The sequence below is a fragment of the Aulonocara sp. 'chitande type north' Nkhata Bay genome, linkage group LG14, assembly GCF_057382095.1.
Source record: "Aulonocara sp. 'chitande type north' Nkhata Bay isolate Kocher_YH1m ecotype deep benthic linkage group LG14, A_spYH_male_GT1.1, whole genome shotgun sequence".
NCBI classification, from domain to species: domain Eukaryota; kingdom Metazoa; phylum Chordata; class Actinopteri; order Cichliformes; family Cichlidae; genus Aulonocara; species Aulonocara sp. 'chitande type north' Nkhata Bay.
This window is the reverse complement of record NC_141357.1, coordinates 17,766,355-17,793,615: the sequence shown is the minus strand read 5'-3', so window position 1 is coordinate 17,793,615 and position 27,261 is coordinate 17,766,355. Positions and strand designations below refer to the sequence as shown.

The 27,261-nt window shown below is 38.1% G+C and overlaps 1 protein-coding gene across 1 annotated transcript; it reads left to right on the top strand.

The window, feature by feature from the left end:
• The first annotated feature begins 332 nt into the window (after positions 1-332).
• LOC147314390 (P2X purinoceptor 5-like) lies at positions 333-12,817 on the top strand. The gene is made up of 13 exons (XM_086260379.1): positions 333-457; positions 2,796-2,946; positions 3,041-3,112; positions 6,890-6,965; positions 7,087-7,183; positions 7,541-7,621; positions 7,737-7,878; positions 8,730-8,866; positions 9,031-9,124; positions 10,372-10,437; positions 10,537-10,619; positions 11,117-11,177; positions 11,347-12,817. Exons 1-12 carry the CDS (start codon positions 333-335, stop codon positions 11,160-11,162), a joined length of 1,170 nt encoding a protein of 389 aa, XP_086116505.1. The 3' UTR covers positions 11,163-11,177; positions 11,347-12,817.
• Positions 12,818-27,261: the final 14,444 nt, after the last annotated feature.

Genomic DNA, 27,261 nt, shown 5'->3' with positions numbered 1-27,261 from the left:
ATTAACAAACGTAACAATGAATACAGATTTTAATCAGGCATTTTATAGGAGACCCTTTCCTGTTTTTCCTTGCTTAATTTGTTTTTACAGTTAATTGTTGCGTGTTGATGTTCTTTTACCTTTTCCATTCTGCCTTGCCTTTGATACTAGGGAAGTCCAACAGTAATACCTAAATACATATTGTGGCTAATGTACGCTTGGCGGTGGTTGTGCAATGAGGTGTGTTTTCGCCTCCCACGCGGTGTTTGCTGTAAGAGCTCGCATCGAATCTTTCCATTACAATCAAGTTTCGTTTTAACACTGACATCAAACTGCAGACTAAGAGCTGCGTGATGGCCACGGCCGCGATCAACTCCTTACTGAACTACAAAACAGAAAAATACATTGATACAAAAAATAAGGCAGTCGGAGTGTTGCACAGACTTTTTCAGTTATCTGTCATTGGTTACATAATAGGGTAAGTGCATTATTGCCACGTATAATTTCCTGCACTGTACATGTTATTACTTAACGGGTTAACTTAAAATAAGTCACTGAACAAATATAATAACATTTGGGCTTTGTCTGTAGCATATCGTTTGGTAAACAGAATAAAACAAACAAACAAAAAATATTAATTTTTGAATGAGCGGTTCATTTATTGTATTGAATAGTAGACTATTCGCACGTTACACGCTTATTTTATACTTTAAAGAAGTAAGCAAAATTAAAAATAAAATGCTTAAAATGTCAGAATTTTGACCTGTGCGTTTGAGCAAATACCGCATGAACGTTTCTCTTTCGCTGTTTTGTTTTTTGTTTTTGCCCGAACCTATGCGCACTTGTGGCATGCGGTTCAGCGTCTCGCTTTACCCGACACAATTCAAAAGTGTTACCTGGGACACAACAGGCGGAAACGGAACACAAGGGGTCTATTCCTGGCTTACCGATGACAGCCGAAAACCGCATACAGTAATCTTTAGGTGTCATGTGGGTAGAATGTAGAGAACTGTGCATATAAGTCTGCACAAAACAATTTTTACACAACACTTATCTTTATAACTGAGTTTAAATGTTTTGGTGTGTGAAAATGCGTCAGATTATATTAGGTTTATGACGTGCAGTGTTTGAACCACGATCTGTTAGGATTCCTTTAATGTTATCAGCACAAAGATCAGAGAGTCCCTGTTATAGTGGGAGGAAAAGGGGGGCTACCCACTCATTCATGGGGGGGGGGGGGGGGGGGGGCTTTAATCCAAACTTTGTTTATATTAATAGTGGAGGCTTTGATGTTGCTTTTATCCCTTAGCAAAATTAGAAAAATGGGTTAGACCAATTTCACAGCTAAGATATTAGGTTACTGCTAATGCACACTGTTACTGTGGTCTTACCTCAAATAAAGAAGAATATGAAAAGCACACAAATGTGACTAAGAAATCATTTGGCTATGAGCTGCTGTTAATATCAGATGTGACACAGTGTTAATGAGGACAGCTGAACACAATGAAACAGCAGGTCCTTCTCCAAATGATGTGACACAAGGTGAGATCGTTTAGTGGCAACTAAAAAGTATTATTAGGAATCATTTTTGAGGATTGCAAATGTGGGGAGGTTTCAAACTGTGCAGACTTTGTGGAAAACCTTTATCATTGATTTTCATTGAACATGGCATATGAACTGCTCATTACTGGCCACCCCAACAATACCCACTGATTGTCATGTACAGCCGCTGGCTAACTTATTCCTTTAAAACATTCGTCAGAGATGTGGGTCAACATGGAAGAGGGTCGCTGAGACTGCTTGTATATTGTCACAGTTTGCTGATTTGGGAGACTGTTTTGAGTGTGATGTAAATACAGAACACAGGCAGGGGTTTAGCAACAAAACAATCTGCTTTATTTGGCTGTTGTAAAAAGTCCAAAAGGCAAAACAGAACCCTAAGAGAAGAAACTAAACTGAGGCATGGGAACAAACTGGGACCAGGAGACTGATGGGACAGATGACACAGGAAGATGGCATTTTCTATAAACACAGAAGGGCAATCGGGGAAGTAGATATTTGAACTAAATCACGGAGGATGTGAGAAGGCGAAGCAAAACTAAATGAAAAGCACAAGGGACAATTAACTATCAAAATAAAGCAGAAAGTGAGAAGCGATAATTAAACTACACCAAGTTCATTGCCCTGGAGAACAGCTACAATCTCAGAGCCAGTAGCTGGCCGTGGTTTAAAGTGCCCCTTGCAAACACAGAGTCAGGAAACATTCGGAAAGTCCTCCGAACGTTCTCATTGTCTCACAGCACGTCCTCTGAGAACCACTGGTCCCTCATTCAATAAGCCCAAATTTTACTTGAGGTTAGTATTTGTAAGCTTTCAGTATAACCTCCAATCTGCTAAATATGCTAAAGTATTTTATTCTGCCTATGCGAACAATGTAAATCGCAGTGTGGACTAAACCATTTTGGTTCTTTTTAAGAGATGAAAGGACCCCTGAGCCTCCACAATATGTTGAAATCAAAGTTCAGTCACACAGCCAGTTCATTTGGGCAATTTACTTATGGAACTAATTAATTAATAATAATAACAATGTAAACAAAAAAACAAACTCTTCATTCCAGGCCTTGCAAGGTTAGAGAGTCCCACTAAGCCAACCACTTTGATACACCTGACTAGCAGTATCACCCCTCAATGCATACTGTATGTCACAAAAGACAGTTGAAAAAGGCAAAAACATATAAAATATCTGCATAAGGTTTGCACCAAAGCTTTTACCAAAGACCTGCGAGAACACTGGGTAGTTCTGCTTTGATTTAAAGGTGGGTTTTCATAGTCAAGCAAGGCTACCAGGAGATAGATGATGCCATCCAGAGTTCTGTCATAACTAAAGTGAAGGGAACTGCGGTGACCAACACCAGTGAATCTGGTCTGCTTGTGTGGGGACCTGAGGAGTATGTCATCCCCCCACAGGTGAGAACACTTTTATTATTTCAGACTAGATTAAAGCCATGCACTGCTGATGAGACTTTGACATTTTGTCTGTTATTTTCTTTTTGTCATTCAGGGTGAAGATGTTCTGTTTGTTGTAACCAGCTTCTTAGAGACACCAAACCAGAAGATGGGTTACTGTGCTGAGGTGAGAACATTTTGTTTTCACTTTAAATCACTGACTGGGCATAATAGACCACAGTGATGGTATTTCTAACTTTAACTAAGAGGTGTTTTCATTGTTTTTAGATTTGATGAATGGCAGCGGTGATGATCAGGTCGTTGTCTCAGTTTTAATTGCTGGTCATTCTACAGACTCATTTGCCATCAAATAAAACAATTCTTCTAACATTCCCTTGTTTTACTGACAACGGAAATATTGCCTCTCCTGTTGATTTCACTTTCACTTTAACCTTTCACCTGCCAGCCCAATTTTTCTAGCATGCACCACACCACAGACAGTTTCCTCTTGCAAGTACAGGTTAGATAGAGTGTGTCATACTGTGTTGCAAGTAAATGATGTTAACTCTAAGGAGAGTATCCACTATTTATTTAGGGGATTTGTTTCATTTTGTCTGTTACTTACAGGAAAAAACTTTTTTTCAATAAGTGATTACATGAGATAGGTAACACCATAAAGTGCCAGAATGTGGAAGAATGATATTTTATGAAACTACTTTATCACTCTGCATGTGAATATAACAGACTGGGGAGGCTTCCTCCAGTGCTTCATGGCCCACCTGACAATAGCGTGATGTGTTTAAAGTCATACACATTGGTTTGTGGCTGACCTGTAATTCCTCTCCTGCATGGTAACATATTGTTTGCACGGTAGCAGAGAAGTGTTTTCCTCACACCTCTTAACCCATTTTGTCACCTCCATCATCATCATATGAGTGTGTATGTGTGTCAGTATTCATGATTTATTTTCAGCTCACAATATACAGTATGTAAACCCAGAAGACTCTCTGGGTTGCCTGCCTGATAGCCATCAGCTAAGAAGAAACAAACAGCTATAAAAATTTGCTCTTATAAATATTGACCGAAACCGAGAGCAGGGTCTGACACTTGCAGGGGAGCCTTTTGGTATCATGCAGCATGTGCCATTTTTAACGGTTGAGTTCTAGTAAAATAGAAAAAGCACAGACATGCATCCATTTAACACCCTTGGCTTCATTTAACTTTCATATTCACCATGTTGCTAGAATACAGAAATCTTCTATTTTAGATTAAGATATTCTTGGATGCTAACAAGTTCTGACTGCTTTAAATATACTGAAATTTACTTTTTGTGTTATATTTGTAAATTCTGACTTTGTATCCCTTATTTTTGACTTACATTTACATATGTACAGTGGGGCAAAAAAGTATTTAGTCAGCCACCGATTGTGCAAGTTGCCCCACCTAAAATGATGACAGAGGTCAGTAATTTGCACCAGAGGTACACTTCAACTGTGAGAGACAGAATGTGAAAAAAATCCATGAATTCACATGGTAGGATTTGTAAAGAATTTATTCGTAAATTAGGGTGGAAAATAAGTATTTGGTCAATAACAAAAATACAACTCAATACTTTGTAACGTAACCTTTGTTGGCAATAACAGAGGTCAAACGTTTACTATAGGTCTTTACCAGGTTTGCACACACAGTAGCTGGTATTTTGGCCCATTCCTCCATGCAGATCTTCTCGAGAGCAGTGATGTTTTGGGGCTGTCGCCGAGCAACACGGACTTTCAACTCCCGCCACAGATTTTCTATGGGGTTGAGGTCTGGAGACTGGCTAGGCCACTCCAGGACTTTCAAATGCTTCTTACGGAGCCACTCCTTTGTTGCCCGGGCGGTGTGTTTTGGATCATTGTCATGTTGGAAGACCCAGCCTCGTTTCATCTTCAAAGTTCTCACTGATGGAAGGAGGTTTTGGCTCAAAATCTCACGATACATGGCCCCATTCATTCTGTCCTTAACACGGATCAGTCGTCCTGTCCCCTTGGCAGAAAAACAGCCCCATAGCATGATGTTTCCACCCCCATGCTTCACAGTAGGTATGGTGTTCTTGGGATGCAACTCAGTATTCTTCTTCCTCCAAACACGACGAGTTGAGTTTATACCAAAAAGTTCTACTTTGGTTTCATCTGACCACATGACATTCTCCCAATCCTCTGCTGTATCATCCATGTGCTCTCTGGCAAACTTCAGACGGGCCTGGACATGCACTGGCTTCAGCAGCGGAACACGTCTGGCACTGCGGGATTTGATTCCCTGCCGTTGTAGTGTGTTACTGATGGTGACCTTTGTTACTTTGGTCCCAGCTCTCTGCAGGTCATTCACCAGGTCCCCCCGTGTGGTTCTGGGATCTTTGCTCACCGTTCTCATGATCATTTTGACCCCACGGGATGAGATCTTGCGTGGAGCCCCAGATCGAGGGAGATTATCAGTGGTCTTGTATGTCTTCCATTTTCTGCTGATTGCTCCCACAGTTGATTTTTTCACACCAAGCTGCTTGCCTATTGTAGATTCACTCTTCCCAGTCTGGTGCAGGTCTACAATACTTTTCCTGGTGTCCTTCGAAAGCTCTTTGGTCTTGGCCATGGCGGAGTTTGGAGTCTGACTGTTTGAGGCTGTGGACAGGTGTCTTTTATACAGATGATGAGTTCAGACAGGTGCCATTCATACAGGTAACGAGTGGGGGACAGAAAAGCTTCTTACAGAAGACGTTACAGGTCTGTGAGGGCCAGAGATTTTCCTTGTTTGAGGTGACCAAATACTTATTTTCCACCCTGATTTACGAATAAATTCTTTACAAAACCTACCATGTGGATTCATGGCTGACAAGGAGTTGATAGTGGACTTCCGGAGGTGCAGAGAAGTACACACCCCCATCACCATCAACGGCGCTGCTGTGGAGAGAGTGAGCAGCTTCCGGTTCCTTGGTGTACAGCTGGCTGAGGATCTTACGTGGTCAGTACACACAAACAAAACAGTGAAGAAGGCGCAGCAGCGCCTCTTCTTTCTCAGGAGACTGAAAAGATTCGGCATGAGCCCCCGCATCCTCAGGACCTTCTATCACTGTGCCATTGAGAGCATCCTCACTGGATGCATCACCACCTGGTATGGCAACAGCACCGCCTACAACCGCAAAGCTCTCCAGCGAGTAGTGCGGTGCTCTGAACGGATAATTGGAGGTGAGCTTCCCTCCCTCCAAGACATCTACAGGAAGCGGTGCCTGAGGAAAGCGGGGAGGATCATCAAGGACTCCAGTCACCCCAGCCATAAACTGTTCAGACTACTTCCATCAGGAAGGAGGTTCTGCAGCATCCGGTCCCGTACCAGCAGACTGAGAGACAGCTTTTTCCATCAGGCCATCAGACTGCTGAACACGTCATAGACACCTCAGCTTCACTACTGGAACTTTAACATTATGCACTACACACTGTACAGTAACGCCACTGTTTTGCACATGTCTCAACTCTGTATATTTTATTTTATATATTTTATTTATTGTTTACTCTATTTAAATTGTAAAATATGTGTACACACACACACACACACACACACACACACACACACACACACACGTAGAAAAATATTTAGTATACACATCCAGAAATGCATACACTATTATATATTGTACATATATTTATTAGTTTCAGATGTAGCCATTCTTGTATTTTGCTTGTTTACATTATTGTATTTTGCACAACTCTGTTGCTTGTGAAGCTCGCACACAAGAATTTCACTCACATGTGCTGTACCAATGTACCTGCACATGTGATGTGACAATAAAAGTGATTTGATTTGATTTGACTAAATACTTTTTTGCCCCACTGTATTTATCATTTAGTTCGATATACTATATCACACTTGGTTCTGTGTTGTGTTTTTTGTTTTGTTTTTTACATTGCCTCTGTCCTTTTTTTGTTCTCAGAGCCACAAAGTGCTTAATGGCCACTGTAGTGTTGACGAGGACTGTAAAAAGGGAAAGATGGTGGAGTCTGGTCATGGTGAGAAAGAAACATCCTGATATTAAATCAGTATTGTGAAACATGTCTGAATCAGAAACTCTTTTCACATGATCATCTAGATGTTTTTAAACAGTTTTTTTTTGTTGTCTGTTGTCTAAAGGAGTCATGAGCGGCAAATGCATAAGAAACAATGAAAAGTCCAATGGGACCTGTGAAATATTTGGCTGGTGTCCAACTGAAAAAAACATCAAACCACAGTGAGGACAAATTTGAAATGACCAATCCTCCTTTCTCTCTGCACTAACATGCACAAACATTCAGGCAAATCACGTGTAGTTGTCATTTATCGGGTCAGCACAACAGGTTTGGCACTAAATCTAAACTAAGGATGTCCTACACTGAGACACTCAGCTTCATGACCCAGTCTTATAATAGTATTGTATCAGCTCACATTAAACAGCACTGGGTCATAGATGGGTTCATTTCCCACTCAGCAATTCAATCACAATCCCTCTCTATCTGCTACAGGAAGGTTTGACTTTGATTTGTTTTTATTGTTGTCTTATACATTTATTCACAAAAATGTATATTTACTTAACATTTTGTTTTCACAGAAAGCCTTTGCTCAAAAATGCTAAAAACTTCACCATCTACATCAAGAATTTCATCCAGTTTCCTAAATTCTCATTTTCAAAGTAAGTCCTCTTTAACATTTACAACAATATCTCCTTGTACTTGCTGACTAGCTGGATATTGCTGTGTGCAATAAGCAGTTCACATCCATAAATATGTGTTTTTCTTAACTCTGAGGTCCAACATCCTCAAAACAACTGATCAATCCTACTTGAAGAAATGCAGATATGATGAGAAGCAATACCCCTACTGCCCCATCTTTCGCCTGGGAGACATTACGAGAAGAGCTGGATACAACTTCCAAGACATGGCCACACTTGTTAGTATTACATTGTATTTTCTCAAGATTGTGTTAATGTGATATAACCTCAAATGTTACTTTCTAACACACATAGAGTTTATACCCCAAAATAATTATGATGACTGAATCCATGACTTAAAGGTTTTTTTTAGTTACTGTTATTAGTCATGACCTTTGCTCATTGTTCTTGGGAGAAATTGTGAGACAACCGAAACATGTCCCACTGAACAAAGTTTCTCATGTTTCCTACTTCATTAGGTACAACTGTTCAACTGTCCCAAATCATTCCACTTAATGATTTGGGATCATTAAGTGGAATATCTAATCAGCCAATTACAATGCACCAAGTCAATCCATTTAGGAATTAAGACATGATCAAGATTACTTTCTGTAGTTCTATTCCTTGATAGCCACAGTGTACCCATTTTCTGACAGCTTCTTCCAGCAGGATAACGCACCATGTCACAAAACTCTGACAAAACCTGATCTCAAACTGTTTTTGAACATGGCAATGAGCTCACTTAACTATAATGGCCTCCAGTCACAAGAGCTAACAGAGAACCTGTGGAATGTGGTGAAATGGGAAATTAATCCCCTTGATGTGCAGCTGTGTGGTTCTGTCATGTCATGTGGACTGTTCTCTGTGGAATGTTCAGTGCCATGAAGAATTAGTTCTTCGTGTTCTGAAGGATTAAAGGGGTCTGATCTGGTACTAGCAGGATGTAGCTAATGTTTAACAAATGTTTTCTATACAGCTGTGAATGAACGCAGGTAAAACACCACTAATGGAATGCATACAAGTATCCAAATTTGAATACATGTATAAAAATAAAAATCTTAGAATAAGCATGTTTTGGCTGTTTTGTTAGGGTGGCGCTATTGGCATTGTGATACAGTGGGACTGTGACCTTGACAAAGGCACCTCTCACTGTAATCCAGAGTACCAGTTCACTCGCCTGGATGCCACTGTCTCCAACAAGAGCATCGCAACAGGATTTAACTTCAGGTGAGGCTCACTGCAGAGCATCTTTGTTGGCATGGTGCACAGACATGTAATCATCTTTACAACTTATGAAAGGAATAAAGAACCATAACCATTCTAAATTACCTAAAGGTTATTTATGTTTATCTTTATTTTATTTTTTATATTTTTGTTTTCTTCTCTAACAGACATGCAAGATACTTTAAAAATGCTGCTGGTGAAAGCTATCGATCTCTATACAAAGTTTATGGCATACGATTTCATATCCTGGTATATGGGAAGGTATGTACAATGCATCAGTGACAGAATGAATGCACAAACTGTGCCAATGCATTACAATAAGATAATTTATGTAATAAAGCCAATACATATAACACCAATGCAAAAATACCATTATTATTAGTAGTAGTAGTATCCTCTCTTCTTAGGAGAGGGGTTATTAGGAATGATTTGACAATTAGACAGAATACAGTAATTAAGGGCATAAACTGCAAGAACGTGGAACATAAAATCAGACTTTATGCGGATGATGTGTTACTTTTTCTCCAAAACTCACAAACCAATCTCTCTGGGGTGATTGCATTGATAAACTCTTTTGCAAGAATTTGCAAGAAAAGATTTTTAGAATATCAACAAATTAAATCCATAGTAAAAAAAAAGAAATTTAAACCCTGTCAAGTTGAACTACAAACACCATCGAGTGTGGTACAATTTCTTACTCGTAAAACCCCAAAATTACTCTCCAAAATATACAGAATGCTTTCTAAAACAGATGAATCAATATCACTTCCTATTGCAAAATGGGAAGTGGATTTATCAGTTAACTTAACTTTTTTCACTGCCCTATGCATTGCCAAGAAAACAGTCCTCATGAACGGGAAAATTCTAACCAATATAGAAATTATCTAATAGATACAGCCTCTGCCACCACATCAAATCAATTGCTCTGGGCTCCTTTGATCAGCTCCATCACCTAGTGGGGGTGGGGGGTTATAGTTTGGTCTGAGGGTGCTCCGTCTCCGGGCTGGGGCCCTGGCTGGGCCTTGGGTCCTGGTTGGTATGTCGCCGGGGTTGTGGGTGGGTGTATGGGTGTATGGGGGCTCAGCCCTGGCGCAGGGTGCCGCCAGTACATCGAGCCACCTGAGGGGCTCTTCAACTGGTGGGGGAGGCTGTTATATCTTGCAGGAGGTCTCCTCTCTCCAGGAACTCACTCTGCAGATGGGGGAGATACAGGAGATACAGGAGAAGAACTCAGCCTGGGTGTCTATTGTCTTGTGTAGTCTGGAAGATGAGTGGATGACGGGGTGGGTGCAGTTTTCTCTGTGGTGGGGTCAGGTGGGTTGTCCTCTTTCTTTGCCTTTAGACAATAATTCTGATGGCAAAAGAACCAAACGGGACTGGTGAAAAAAAAAGAAAAGAAAAAAGGAATGATTTGAAAAGAGCACTGCAGTCTTTGCTCTTTGAACAAAAATAAATTGTAATAAACTCCTATTTAAAAACATCTCTTGGGTTTCTGATCTCCTCCACAGGCTGGAAAGTTTGCCATAGTCCCCTTGGTTGTCAATATTGGTTCAGGACTGGCTGTGATGGGAGCTGTGAGTATCATTAATAATTAAATCAACATGATATTAAATGAATTGAACAGCATTTTTTTACATATATATCACAGAATTGAATAAAATTCTTTTCAACAGGGAACCTTCTTTTGCGACATTGTCCTCCTTTATTTAACTACGGGGAAGAAGTCTTACAAAGACCAGAAGTTTGAAGTCTTAAAGTATGAAAAGCAACACACGAGTACAGATGTAGACATTTCTTAGGTTTTTTTCCATATTGAAAGGACCACAGTATGTGTGTATAGAGAATAATGAGCTAGGATAACTTCACATTAGATTTTTTTAAAATACATATATTTAATGTGATATATAATTTGAATAGTTTGATTGATTTAATAATTGAGTCCAATAACATATGCTATTTAAAATCAAGACATAAGCTTGTGTTTTGGGGTTAATTAAAAGCTATTATGGTCCTCACAGGACATAAAACATGCTTAACCTTAAACATTTCCAGGAGTCATGCTGAGCCCTACAACACTGATAATCACTTTATTACAAGTTCCCAGTTTCATTTGTAGTGAGGTGTTTTCATTGGTGTTTTCATTGGTGTTTTCATTGTGGTTCATTGTGGTTTATTACTTGTTGTTAATAAAAAGATCCTACATCATTCATTATTATCTAACTATTGAAGTAATACAGTTTTTACAAATTTCAGTCAGGAAAAAGTGAAGAAAGGTGAAAACGTCCAGGAAATGCAGTAATGGGCTGTCAGAGGGGTATGTTTCTGCTCTCATTTGTCTTTAAAGACTGTATTGTTGCGCGTGCATGTGTGTTTGTGTGGATTTTGATTTCTAGTTAAGGATATATGTTCATTTATGACTAGAAAAATGCATTTCTGGTGTGATCTGTGGTTAATTTACGCTTCTTTACTATTTGTTACAACAGGTCTCTGATCTGCAGAAACTGTGCCATGAAAGATATGAAGAACAAAATGGAAAAGGACAATCAAAATAGTGTAACATATCAACTATTAAGTGTTCAAAGGTCATGTCCTAACCTCATTTCACAAGTTTAGCCATAAAATATTTTAGCATTATTATGAAGAACATAAACCAAGTTTACTGAACTTTTATCTGTTTACTTTCATGGCTGTGACTTTTTTTTTCTTTTAACACTATTCAGTTCAATTTAGAGTTATTTATGTAACCCCACTTCACAATAACAGTCACCTCAAGGTGCTTTATGCTACGTCCACACTAGCCCGGATAAATTTAAAAATGGCATTTTCGTTTGAAAATGCTCCATGTCCACACTATCGTTTTCAGTTGTTTTCACAGAGTTGTGTGCCCTCACTAAAACGGCCAAAAATTCCAGTCCTGCGCATACATGAAATGCAGGACTCATTTCTATCTGCCATTTATTTACTTACTTTGGATTAATAGTCCAGCCTACAAAAAATGCAAGCATTAGCTATATTTTCAGCATCACTCCTATATAGGAAAGTTTCCATTTAAGAGATACTGTGTAGATGAAAGAAATCAGTGCTACATTTTTATTTAAATTGACTAACGATGTATAAGCATGTATAATGTAAAAATTACTGATACAAGCACAGACCCCTGTGGAACTCCATGAATGTGTGATGAATAGTAGAATGTCCAAGCGTCATGGAGGGCTTTTGTTTTAGTAGAGTAACAAACAATTTGCAGTGAGCATGTACCACTATAACCAACCAGATCAACCTCTGTGGGAGCAAAGTTTAGGTGGCTGCTTTGTATTTTGTTCGCACATCCCACTGAAGAGCATAACAAAGGAGGAAGCACTTCTTTAAATTTGATTACATCACTTCAGAAAGACATCTAGTGTTTTCCAGTGCTGTGCTGTGTTCTTTAGAAATACTGTTAAATGTTCATTGTATGTTTTAGTTTAAGTACCCTGAAGCAGCCGTTGTTCTGTTTTGGTATTATATAGGTTAAACTGAATTTATTTCAACTGAACTGAATTGAAGTGAATTGAACAAGAGCTTCAGAGAGCACAAATCCCCACAGAAAGAAAGTGGTCATACGAAAACTTTAGTAATTTATGTCGTTTCTGTTGCGTCACGCTGGTGCTGGGCTGGTTTTATTAAAAAATGCTACATCAGCCTGCTTTTATAACAACACACTGATCCCTGATCTTTGACCTTGAAACAATATATACTATAATTTTTCTGGGTCAACTATGACCTTGGGTACTAACAGTGAAGGTCAAGGTCAAATGCTTAGCCAACCTAGCTACACATGAAGTTTGAAGAAAAGTTGTTTGTAATATCTGAACTGAGCAAAAAAAGAAAAAGAAAGAGAAAGTCTGCAGTCATTCAGAACGGTTGGTCTGTTTATGCTTGATTTTCATTGTTAAATATTGGACACCTCATGTATGAAATGGGCATTCAGTGTCATCTTCTGACACTATTGTTTTTCATACTTTATATGATTTTGAAAAACTTCAAATAAAGATGTTGATAAGAAATTATGTGTTGTTTCTATCATACCTTTTAGTTGCTTCCTTGGTGTGATCTTTTGTAACACTCCTATGTACACATCTACACACAGTGGAGACACTTGCACAGATGCTGTGTGACAGTTGATCAGTTCTTGTTTATAGATTGTGTAAATATTGCAGCACAGCCAACGTGAAATGCATTCCTTCCTTTTTTTTCTCAGATAGGGGATTTAGTCAGCCAGCTGTCGGTTAATATAGTTTATTCATGGTGACATCATTGAAATAATCAGATTTTAAAAAGAACTTTATGCTGAACAAGTAATTTTTAAACCTTAGCGGTGGAAGTGCATTTTTAATGTATACTTCATATAGATGAATGATAAATTAATATATATGTGTGTGTTATTTTCATTTAGAAAATGACAATGATTTGATCTGAATTTGTATTTCTATTTTCCTTTATATCCACAATGTTTTCAATTATAATGTAAATAATGCAAATAGTATTACAACTTCTTATGTTAACATAACTATGATAATGTAACTTTGTTAATGTAATTGTCAGAGTAACAATATTAAATACTTTGTCAATATTAAAAGTAAGAGTGTAATAACACAAACACAACATTAAGGTTTTTGGCCCCAAACAAACCGACTTAGACATAATTTCTCTGATTGAATTAGTGGAAAACACACTAGTTTGCACCTCCTCAGTGTTGCCTACAGATGTCACCAAAGGACAGCTTCACAACTGTAGCTTGCACAGTAGCTCTGTGAAGGTTCTCAGTCATCCAGGTCACGTCCAGGTAAGAAGCTTGGAAAGAAAACCGTCTGGACTTTTTGAAATTGCTTGAAGATGTTTCATCTCTCATCTGAGAAGTTCTTCAGACCTTGCACACTATCCCTAAAAGATAGCAATGGTTGCACAGCTGAATAATGCTTTCTGACAACAAATAAACGCTGTGTCTAAAACACTTTTGTAACACTCCTATGTACACATCTACACACAGTGGAGACACTTGCACAGATGCTGTGTGACAGTTGATCAGTTCTTGTTTATAGATTGTGTAAATATTGCAGCACAGCCAACGTGAAATGCATTCCTTCCTTTTTTTCTCAGATAGGGGATTTAGTCAGCCAGCTGTCGGTTAATATAGTTTGTTTATTCATGGTGACATCATTGATCATCATTGACATCATTTTAAAAAGAACTTTCTGCTGAACAAATAACTTTTAAACCTTAGCTGTGGAAGTGCATTTTTAATGTATACTTCATATAGATGAATGATAAATTAATATATATGTGTGTGTTATTTTCATTTAGAAAATGACAATGATTTGATCTGACTTTGTATTTCTATTTTCCTTTATAATTTAAAACATTGTGGATATAATGTAAATAATGCAAATAGTATTACAACTTCTTATGTTAACATAACTATGATAATGTAACTTTGTTAATGTAATTGTCAGAGTAACAATATTAAATACTTTGTCAATATTAAAAGTAAGAGTGTAATAACACAAACACAACATTAAGGTTTTTGGCCCCAAACAAACCGACTTAGACATAATTTCTCTGATTGAATTAGTGGAAAACACTAGTTTGCACCTCCTCAGTGTTGCCTACAGATGTCACCAAAGGACAGCTTCACAACTGTAGCTTGCACAGTAGCTCTGTGAAGGTTCTCAGTCATCCAGGTCACGTCCAGGTAAGAAGCTTGGAAAGAAAACCGTCTGGACTTCTTCTTTCCAAGCTCCTTTGACCTTGCACAGTATGCCTAAAAGATAGCAATGGTTGCACAGCTGAATAATGCTTTCTGACAACAAAAGACAAAAAACGCTGTGTCTAAATCTCTTTCAAAAGAATACTGGAAAGCACTGTATAGGAGACTAGTAAAGCAGGACTTTGATTTAATAATAAAAGGACTCTACCTCCCGAACTAACACAAATATTAAAACAAAGAATAGCAGTAGGGCGTGTTTGCACTGAGAAGCCAGATTGTTCAGCTCCTCAGACCTGAGGAGCCCAGATGTCATCCAAAGACCAGGAGGCGCCACCAGGAGCCATTTAACACAGGACACCTTAAATAAACTGTAGGGGGCATCAAATAAATATTAAATAGTGACAATAAAAAACTAGTTGACATACTTATTACTTCATTCATTACATCTCGTTTGGGCTACTGTAATTTGTTATTATCAGGAAGCCTGAAACCTACCTGAAAAGTTGATCCAAAATGCTGTGACAAGATTATTAACAGGAACTAGAAAGAGAGAGCATATTTCTCCTATATTGGCTTCTCTTCATTGGCTCCCTGTTAAATCCTGAATGAAATTAAAAATCCTTCTCATCACATCCAAGGGTCTCGAATAACCAGACCCCATCTTATCCTAATGATCTTATAGTACCATATCACCCCATTAGAGCATTTTGCTCTCAGACTGCAGGCTTACTTGTGGTTCCTAGAGTATTTAAAAGTAAAATGGGAGGCAGAACCTTTAGCTTCCAGGCCCCTCTTCTGTGGAACCAGATCCCAGCTTGGATTAAGGAGACAGACTCCTTCTCTAATTTTAAGATTAGGCTTAAAGCTTTCCTTTTTGATTAACCATACAGTTAGGGCTTGATGCTGTTATTTTTAGATCGATGCATGGAAGTCATGATGGTGATCACTCTACCTGTGAGTGGAGTTTGGGGCTTTTTCTTATATTGTCTGATACACAATTCTGTGCTAATTTAATAATGTGATAAAAACTTAAATCTCTACATATTCTTAATGTTGATAATGACAACATGACAATCATGAGACAAACCTTTGCACGTGTGTATTTGAGGTAAAACATCTAAGACCGATAAAAGACTTACAAATAGAGAAGTTACCTTTGCCTCGTTCTTTGATATACATAAATAATTTAATTATGCTTTCTATTTACGAAAAAATTAATCTCACGCTCATGTGTTGGTTCTCATATTCTAAGGCCTCAACCCTCTGTTGTCTGTAAGACTTGTTCTTCATAAAGTTGAGAAGGACAAAGACACAAAAATAGGTTCCCTGTTGAACAGAATTTTATTCAGTTCTGTGACTTATGTAATACTGTCAGCCTCTTTTAATAACACGTTTAATTAATTATTCTCTGGTCCCCTCCCCAATCAGACCAGGAGTGACATGTTTAGCCACATGTTCTCCTTAAATTGCTGGCTGTCTGAGTGGTGGGCTTCATAGATAATTGGCAAACCTTCTGGAGGAAACCTGTTCTTGTTAGGAGAGACGGCATCCATCCCACTTTGGATGGAGCAGCTCTCATTTCTAGAAATATGGACAAATTTATTAAACCCCCCAAAATATGACTATCCAGAGTTGGGACCAGGAAGCAGAGTTGCAGTCTTACACGCCTCTCTGCAGCTTCTCTCCTCCTGCTACCCCCTTAAAAATCCATCTCCATTGAGACTGTGTCAGCTCCCAAACAGACAAAAAACAAACTAAAAACCAGCAACAAACAACTTAAACATAAACAATTACAAAGAAAGAACAATAAAGTATCCACATCTGAACCAAAGAGTAAACCAGTGAAATGTGGATTATTAAATATTAGGTCTCTCTCCTCCAAGTCTCTGTTAGTACATGACTTAATAATTGATCAACAAATTGATTTGCTCTGCCTTACAGAAACCTGGTTGCAGCAGGATGATTATGTTAGTTTAAATGAATCAACACCCCCGAGTCATTCTAACTACCAGAAATCTCAAAGCACAGGCCGGGGGGGCGGTGTGGCAGCAATTTTTCACACCAGCCTATTAATTAATGAAAGACCAAGACAGACTTTTAATTCATTTGAAAGCCTGATGCTTAGCCTCGTCCACCCCAGCTGTGAAACTCAGAAACCAGTCTTACTTGTTATCATCTATCGTCCACCTGGGCCTTACACAGAGTTTCTCTCTGATTTCGCAGACTTTATATCTAATTTAGTTCTGAGCTCAGATAAAATAATTATTGTGGGTGATTTTAACATCCATGTAGATGCTAAAAATGACAGCCTCAACATAGCATTTAATCTGTTATTATACTCAATTGCCTTCTCTCAAAATGTAAAAGAACCCACCCACCACTTTAATCACACTCTAGATCTTGTGTTAACATATGGCATAGAAACTGAACATTTAACAGTGTTTCCTGAAAACCCTCTCCTGTCTGATCATTTCCTGATAACATTTACATTTACAATAATTGATTACACAGCAGTGGAGAGTAGACTTCATCACAGTAGATGTCTTTCTGCAAGCGCTGTAACCAGGGCTGGACTGGGACAAAAAAATCGGCCCGAGCATTTTGACTAGAGACCGCCCCCCCCAGGTATTATAGGAAAAGCCATAAAGCCTTTGAACGAAAACAGACACTGTTGTGACAGTGATGTACACTGTCTTGTTGGTATATGTATGATTTCTATACATTTTACGTCAGATAACAACTTTGGTTGTAAGCTTCAGATAATTAATAAAAGCGAGACATTTAAAATGAGAATAAGAAAGTATTTCTTTGTGCCCCCCTTTCCCTGTTAATGCCCTACCTGGCCCCCTGGCAAAACTTTGCTAGATCCGCCCCTGCACAGTTACCAGCTGTCAGCGTAAAAAAGGATCCTGGTGTTATTTGTCTCTCAGAAACAGTTCATAACTTCCCTTCAACTCATTCATGTCACCTAAAAGGTAAACCTGTTTCTCCATCACCTGTTCAGCTCTGATGATTCAGTAAGGACATCTCCTGGTTTCATCTTCATGTTTCCCTCTCGCCACATATACAAATCGATATCATGACCAGCAGCTTTTACAGCTGCTAGAAATTAATATTAAATAAATTCTAACAACAGCTGATCAAGATTAAACGTGCAGCTGTTGTTTAACGTGACATCCGCTGGTTTCTTCTTTCTGGCGCAAAGTGGGCGATAAACAAACAAGAGAGAAAAGCTGATCAGCTGATCATTGATCAGTTTCATGATTAAAGTAGCAACAGGAGAGGGAGGGGGACAGAATGAGAGAAGAAGAGGCAGCTGTGCAGCGTAAACACAGAATAACTCCAGCTTTGTGTCTTTTTCCATTCTAGCTGAAGTCTGGGACAAACTGCTCCTTTTCAGTTCAATACTAAACACGTAATATTTTTTCTCAATGCGGGAGGATTCCGTCTTTTTACAGGACGGTTGGCAACTCTACTAACTAACCTTATGAATAAAATAAAGTTCACTATCAGTAACATCATAGCACCCACCCAGCTGTATAGAAACTCCGTCATGCTAGCTATTACGCAGTACGAGTTATTGTAACTGACTGTAAAAAGTCAGCATAACGAAAATAAACTCCACCTAAACTTGGTTTATATCTGACCCAGATAGACTGCAGGTCATAACTTCTTACCTGAAGTTCAGTTCACCTGACACTCGGACCTGCGTCTGCCTCGGGTCTCTCCTTCTCCTGCCTCCCCTTTCTCTCATCCACCTGCTGGCTTCCACGACTTGCTAATGTTACTGAATCTGTGGAAGCTCCGTGATAGCCACCACCAAACAACTGAGTTATTTTTACACACCGGCCAGCATCTGGCCAATCCACCACCTTTCAATGTTTATACCGTTACCAAAAAAAACAAAAAACATCGGCCCATAAAAATGAAAAATCACCATCGGGCATACCGGGCAAATGCCCGGTATGCCCGATGGCCAGTCCAGCTGGTTGTAACTAAGTTTAAGAATATAATCCACCCACTGTTATCATCTTCAATGCCCTGTACCAACATAGAGCAGAGCAGCTATCTGAACGCTACCCCAACAGAGGTTGATTATCTTGTTAATAATAATTTTACCTCCTCACTACATATGACTCTGGATACTGTAGCTCCTGTGAAAACTAAGGTCTCAAATCAGAAGTACCTGACTCCGTGGTATAATTCTCAAACACGTAGCCTAAAGCAGATGACTCGTAATCTGGAGAGGAAATGGCGTGTCACAAATTTAGAGGATCATCATTTAGCCTGGAGAAATAGTTTGCTGCTTTATAAGAAAGCCCTCCACAAAGCCAGAACATCTTACTATTCGTCACTGATTGAAGAAAATAAGAACAACCCCAGGTTTCTCTTCAGCACTGTAGCCAGGCTGACAAAAAGTCAGAGCTCTTTTGAGCCAACAATCCCTTTAACGTTAACTAGTAATGACTTCATGAACTTCTTCACAAATAAAATTCTTATCATCAGAGAAAAAATTACCAATAATCATCCCACAGATGTAATATTATCTACAGCTACTCTTAGTACCATTGATGTTAAGTTAGACTCTTTTTCTCCAATTGATCTTTCTGAGTTAACTTCAATAATTATTTCCTACAAACCATCAACGTGTCTTTTAGACCCTATTCCTAGAAAACTGCTCAAGAAGTCCTGCCATTAATTAATTCTTCGATCTTAAATATGATCAACCTATCTCTAATAATCAGCTATGTACCACAGGCCTTCAAGCTGGCTGTAGTTAAACCTTTACTCAAAAAGCCATCTCTAGACCCAGCAGTCTTAGCTAATTATAGGCCAATCTCCAACCTTCCTTTCATATCAAAAATCCTTGAAAGAGTAGTTGTCAAACAGCTAACAGGTCATCTGCAGAGGAATGGTTTATTTGAAGAGTTTCAGTCAGGTTTCAGAGCTCATCACAGCACAGAAACTGCTTTAGTGAAGGTTACAAATGATCTTCTTATGGCCTCTGACAGTGGACTCATCTCTGTGCTTGTCCTGCTAGACCTTAGTGCAGCGTTCGATACTGTTGACCATAATATCCTATTAGAGCGATTAGAGCATGCTGTAGGTATTACAGGTACTGCACTGCAGTGGTTTGTATCATATCTATCTAATAGACTCAAATTTGTACATGTAAATGGAGAGTCCTCTTCACCCACTAAGGTCAATTATGGTATTCCACAGGGTTCGGTGCTTGGACCAATTCTATTTACATTATACATGCTTCCCCTAGGCAGCATCATTAGAAGAAAGTTAGTTTACGAAAGTGTTTTGTGTGTTTGCTTAAGGTGAAACTACATGTGAAGTTTACAAAGTTCTTCAAGTTAAAGTTCACATATATTAAGAATGAAAGTCAAAGGTGGAAACTAATGTTAAATAAGTAGCTTTAAAATAAACACTGAAATATTTACAGTTTTATACACAAGCGCAAACAGCATGAAAAGATTTTTCTTTTACATTTTTTGTTCTGACAGTGCACTTGTGGCTTGCAATTTAGTTTCCACATGTACACAGTTGAAAGGTGTTGCACCTATAGCACAAAAGCTAGCAGGAGAAAGTAGCATGCAATGCTGGATGGAAAGTCAGCTGGGTGGGGTAGTTTCTTTTTTGGTTTTTCTGAACAAAGAACTCAAGAATAAGACAACTCAATTCTCAGATGTCATTAGGCCAAATACTAATAAAGAAAAATAAACAATGTAATTATTCTTATAGCTGTAAAAGTTTAAATAAGTCATTAAGCCTTTTTATGATTATGAATCTATAACACTAAAATTACAGTACCTTGGTTTAGTAGGTGTAGTAGTCTTTTACAAAACTTCAGATTAAATTAGGTTTATGAGATCCAGTGATAGTTATATTTATGTTGGTATTCTTTTGACGTTATCCAGCACACAGATTCTGTGATAATGGTAGGAAAAGTGGGACTGACTGTCCAGGACAGCAATGGTCAAAAACTTAAATGTAAAAAACTTAAATGTAAAAAAAACCCAATTGAAACAAATTAGTCAAAACCCTTTAGTTATAAAGTGACTGCACACTGAGAGTCTGATATTTCCCAGAGAAAGCAAAATGGGGACATCAAAAAAGAAAAGAAAGAGAAAGCAAACTGAAGGGTGTTAATCTTTAACAACTGACTTCCCACAGTTTGCTTTCTCTCCTTTTGATTTCTTCTAAAAGAAAGGTGAGCAGAGCACAACTAACAAGTTAAGAATGGCTTAACTGTTGTTCAAGACAGTGAACCGAAATCAAATGTGACATTATATCTAGCGAATCTAACATCAGTGTTACAGTTCCATAAAAACAAATATGTTTGGACATTTAATTAATTTTTCACAGTTATGCTGAAAATTGCACTATTTACAATCATTATAGTATGTCTTGATGATCTGTTTTCATTTCTGATGTGCCTTAGCTCCTTGATTTTACGTTTATACTCCACTGAAGTCTTACACTGAGACGTTCAGCTACATGACCCAGTCTTTTAGCATTGAATCAGTTCATATTAAAGTGCACTGCATCATAGATGGATTCATTTCCCACTCAGCAATTCAATCACAATCCCTCTATATCTGCTATGGGAAAGTTTGATTTCTTGATTTGTTTTAATCATTTCTTATACATTCATTCTCAAGAAAGTATATTTACTTTTTGTTTGGACAGAATGTTAATGCTCAATAATGCTAAAAGCTACACCATCTACATCAAGAATTGTATCCAAAATTCCTAAATTCTGTCTGCAGGAAAGTTAATCAGGAGGGAAGAGACATTAGCCCAACCTATGACAACAAGGACAAATAGAGTAGGTGCCTCGGAGGGTTGATAAATTATATTAAACATTTGTCTTTTAAAAAAAGAAACGAGGAATGACTGTGGTTTATTTTTTGTTGTTGTTGTTTGCAAATCTGATTGGGGAAAATAATTGTTAGTAGCATGGTTTTCAAATGTAAGGCCAGTAGTTTAGACGAGTGTTTAAATCCAATTTAATAATTTTAATAATTTAATTTAATAAGCTACTTGGATGATAAGAACAACAACTCAGAGGATCCTTGTTCTTCTTCATCATTAAAGAAATGAACACTTAGTACAGTGTTGGAGGCAGTTTGAGAGACTGAGATGCAAAATCAAACCCAAGACAGATGTGAACAGGTTATAAGGAATAACAGACTCTGAAAAAACACACACAAAGTAATCCATGTGAACACACAGAACTTTTAGGAGAAAGCGATGCTCACCTTCCCTGCCAATTTCTCAAAAAACATTTGTGGTGAACCTAAAAAGTGCCCATGTTGCACTTAAAAGTTGTGCACAGGCAATCATGTTGGGTGCATTATCAGTGATTAAACATGTGATCTTGTTCTGTATCCTCCATGAATGCAGAAGGACTCTCTTGATCTACTTCAGGTGCTAAGCTGTGTGGGTCACAGGAAATTTAGAGAAGCCCCTGCTAATAACGAAGGATGCACCCAAACAGAAAACTGAAGACAGAGCATGTTTTATAAATTAAGACATCAAGTAAGGCTGATACCAGAAAACAAGCCACTACTCTGGTTTTGTGGTGTGAGATGCAGGGCAAAGAGACTCCAGCTGTTTATGAATGGCAAGGTTTTGGGTGGTTTTGAAGTAGGGCTGTGGGTAACTTCCCATCTGTTATAGACCTCCAGCTGCTGATTTAGCTGTGGCTAAACCAAAGACAAACAGAGCTCATATTTTTCAAAACTATCTGGTGGGCCAGTTTGGAGTCTGGGCCAATTCTGGTCTAGATGCCTCGTGCTTGACACCCCTGATCTCGATGATTGATTCCCAAAGTGTGGTCCAAGCCTATTACGAATGTTGTCCTGCTCAGCAGCAGTAATAACAAACCCAATATCGGGGAAAAACGTGTAACAAGCACTTTGGTCAGCTCCATTTGAGGACATGCATGCAGAAGTTGCAGTATGTTGCAGTACACTGCAGTAACAGTAGAGGGAGATATTTTATTTCAAGCCAACATGAAAATAATTAAAGCATTTAATCATACATTATTAACACATTCCCAGCTTAAGAGTGTCAGACACTAAAGACTCTGGATTGCACTCGTTTTTTGCTCACTAGTGAGTTCCTGGCTTTAAACCAATGTCTGTATTGCTTTAAACATATTGTCTCCCCCTGCTGGTAATGCAACATGGTCAAACTAGAAAAAGTTACATTTCCTGAGAAAATGCAGTGTGAATGCCTTGTAGTGGAATCTGCTGAAAACAGCAGAAGAAGTAAAACTATGTGTTGAAAGGAGGTGAAGAAACTGAAAATTCTGCTGAAAACAGGTGAAGAAGCAGAATGATGCTATTCAAAAGGTGTAAAGAAGCAGAACGTTGCTCTGAAAAGAGGTAACAAAGCTGAAGTTTCTGGTAAAAAACAGCTGAAGAATCTGGAATTTTTGCTGAAAAGAGGTGGAAAAAAAAGAAAATTCTGCTGAAAAGTGGTGAAGAAGCTGTAATTTGTGTTGAAAAGAGTTTAACCGTTAACTGAAAAAATTGTTTCCATAAGCGGGATTTAAACTCAGGCCTCCCGGCTGCTCATCTCACTGAGCTAAAACACAGCTCAACCCGGCAAGCAAAATCAGTGACCACACTGATAATGTAGCCCATTCATTTCAATGGGCAAAAAATTGCATAAAAAATTCAATATCTCAAAAAGTATAGAAGTTATGAGCACCAAAAGTCATAGCAGAAATAGCAGAACTTTTTACGATTTGAAAATCGGATAAAAACTGCGGAAGTAGTTCCACGGCAAAAAACGTATGGAAGCAACTAGAACTAGAAAAAGTTGCATTTCCTGCGAAAATGCCTTGTAGTGGAATCTGAAAACAGCAGAAGGAGGAGAACAATCTGCTAAAAAAGAGCTGAAGAAGTTGAATTTTGTGCTGAAAACAGCTGAAGAATCTGGAATTTGTGCTGAAAAGAGGTGAAAAACTGAAAATTCTGCTGAAAAGGGGCGAGAAGGCTGAAATTTGTACTGAAAAAAGGTGAAAAAGTTGAACTGTCTGCTTAAAAGAAAAGGCTCAACCAGGCAGCAAAATCAGTGACCACACTGATAATGTGGTCCATTCATATCAATGGAACAAAAAAATTGCATAAAAAATTTAATATCTCAAAAAGTATAGACGTTATGAGCACCAAAAGTCATAGCAGGAAAGAGTAGAAAGAGCGGTGAAAATAGCACAAAAACAGAGGAAGTAGTAAAGTGCCAAAAAACGTACGGAAGCAACCAGAATAATAAAGTAAAGAATAAAGAGAAACAGGAACTCAATAGTGTGAATGCCTGTGAGGCAGGAAACTGAAAAGAGATGGAGAAACTGAAGATTCTGCTTAAATGAGCAGAAGAGGCTGAGATTTGTGCTGAAAAGAGGTGAAAAGGCTGAAAGTTATGAGCACCAAAAGTCAAGCCGGCATAAGCAGAAATAGCAGAATTTTTAAAAATTTGAACAGCGAAAATCAGATACAAACTGCGGAAGTAGTTCCACGGTGAAAAACATAAGGAAGCAACTAGAATAATATAGAATAAAGAGAAACAGGAACTCAATAGTGTGAATGCCACTGAGGCATTCACACTATTGAGTTCCTGTTTCTCTTTATTGTGTGAATGCCACTGAGGCATTCACACAATAAAGAGAAACAGGAACTCAAAGAGAAACAGGAACTCAATAGTTTGAATGCTACTCACAGGTAGGTAGAGTTACGTATTTTTTTTTTTTTTTTATAAATAAATAAAAACTGGTAATAGAAAGTGGTCACTTGTGTCCCAGTAGCAGGTTGGTCAAACATTGGTCTTCCCACTTTACATATGACTTGTCAGCTTATAGCCAACAGCCTGTGCTGTTAATGTTTTTTGAATAAACTTTTACAAAAATGCATCGCTTTCCTGTATATTTTGCTTAGAGTGCAGATTTAAGATTGGGTGAGCCCTATGGGATTTTCATGGGCTTTTTAACTATGTCTAGCCTTTGGGAATAGATAATCTATATAGTTCTTTCGCCCTGCCGCTTCTTCTTTTGCCCAGCATCCTCAAATTTGTTTTAAAGAACACAGTACACAGCTCTTTATGAACCACCTTGTTGGTTAGAATGCCCTGATCACTATACAGTTGTACAATGAGATACAGAGCATCTCAGTGGAAACATTTAGGAAATGTATTTCTTTTCTCATTTTATTGATTATTATTAACGCAAAAAATTATTGAACTCTACCTACCTGTGACTAATTTCCAACTAAATTTCTGTTGTTACAATGCAGTATCACGGAAAATGAACTGTTTACAATCCAAAGTATTTAATTTTTATATTAATATTATATTTTAATGGGAGATTAAGGCGGGATTATAAGTGATTAAATTACAAATTAAATCAACAGAAAAGCCGTTAAGGGGGGAGGGGGGGGAGGGTATTTACTTATTTATTAAAATAAGTAAATAACAAAAGAGTATATCCATTTGCCAATGCAGTTTAAAACCAGAAATAAGTAACTAGATTAACAAATGTAATATTGAACACAGATTTTAATCAGGCATTTTATATGAGACTTGTATTATCTTTTACAGTTAATTATTGTGTGTTGATGTTCTTTTACCCTTTCTATTCTACCTTGCCTTCAATACTTTAGGGAAGTCTAACAGTAATACCTAAATACAAATTATGGCTAATGCACGCTTGGAGATAGGCAGTGGTTGTGCAGTGAGGTGTGTTTTCGTCTCCCGTGGGCTGTTTGCTATAAGAGCTCACATCAAATCTTCCCATCACCAGGTTTCACGTGAACACTGACATCAAACTTCAGGCTGAGAGCTGCGTGATGGCCACTTTCGTGAACTCCTTACTGAACTACAAAACAGAAAAATATATTGATACAAAAAACAAGGGAGTCGGAGTTTTGCACAGACTTTTTCAGTTATCTGTTCTTGGTTACATAATAGGGTAAGTGCATTATTACTAGGTATAATTTCCTGTATATGTGATTGCTTAATGGGTTAACTTTGAAAACAGGTCACTGAACAAATATAACAATAGTTTGGCTTTGTCTGTAGCATGTCTTTTGCATTCACAAACAGACTAAAACAATACATATACATTTTTAAATGAGTGGTTCAGTGTTTGGTTGTATTAAATAGTAGGCTATTCGCACATTACACGCATTTATACTTTAAATAAGTAAGCAGACCTAAAAATAAATTGCTTTGAATGTCAGGATCATGACCTGCTGTGCGTTTGAGCAAATACCACAAAAGGTTTCTCTTTCACTTTTTATTCTTTTGCCTGAACCTATGCGCACTTGTGGCATGCGGTTCAGCATCTCGCTTTACCCGACACAATTCAAAGGTGTTACCTGGGACACAACAGGGGCGGAAAACGGAACACAAGGGGTCTATTCCTGGCTTACCGATAACAGCCGAAAACAGCACACAGTAATCTTTAGGGGTCATGTGGGTAGAATGTAGAGAACTGTGCATATAAGTCTGCACAAAACAATTTTTATAAAATTTACTAAATGAAAAGCACAAGGGACAATTAACTATCAAAATGAAGCAGAAAGTGAGAAGCGATAACTAAACTACATCAAGTTCATTGCCCTGGTTTTAGTCACCAAATGTATCTCTAAAATTGAAATGGCTGGAATTTGAAATCTTTTTAAATGTTGTAATGAATTTTACATATTTTATTGTTTCATATTTTTTGGTAAATGTCAATACCTTTATACATTGTTGGGCTATGTGCATGAAGTCTAATTGCCAGTGGCTTAGCAATACAGGAAAATGTTGGTGAGAGCTTGCACAGGTACATTGGTGTGCTCCCCGATTGTGTCATTGTGGTGATATAAACTGCTGTTTCATCAGCCTCAAACACACAGGTGTCCTCCAAACGTTCTCATTGTCTCACAGCACATCCTCTGAGAATCACTGGTCCCACATTCAATAAACCCTAATTTTACTTGAGGTTAGTATTTGTAAGCTTTAAGTTTAAAGTTATACACATTGGTTTGTGGCTGACCTGTAATTCCTCTCCTGCATGGTAACATATTGTTTGCACGGTAGCAGAGAAGTGTTTTCCTCACACCTCTTAACCCATTTTGTCACCTCCATCATCATCATATGAGTGTGTATGTGTGTCAGTATTCATGATTTATTTTCAGCTCACAATATACAGTATGTAAACCCAGAAGACTCTCTTGGTTGCCTGCCTGATAGCCATCAGCTAAGAAGAAGAGCCAAACAAACAGCCATAAAAATGTGCTCTTATAAATATTGACCGAAACCAAGAGCAGGGTCTGACACTTGCAGGGGAGCCTTTTGGTATCATGCAGCATGTGCCATTTTTAACGGTCGAGTTCTAGTAAAATAGAAAAAGCACAGACATGCATCCATTTAACACCCTTGGCTTCATTTGACTTTCATATTCACCATGTTGCTAGAATATAGAAATCTTCTATTTTAGATTAAGATATTCTTGGATGCTAACAAGTTCTGACTGCATTAAATATACTGAAATTTACTTTTTGTGTTATATTTGTAAATTCTGACTTTGTATCCCTTATTTTTGACTTACATTTACATATGTATTTATCATTTAGTTCGATATACTATATCACAC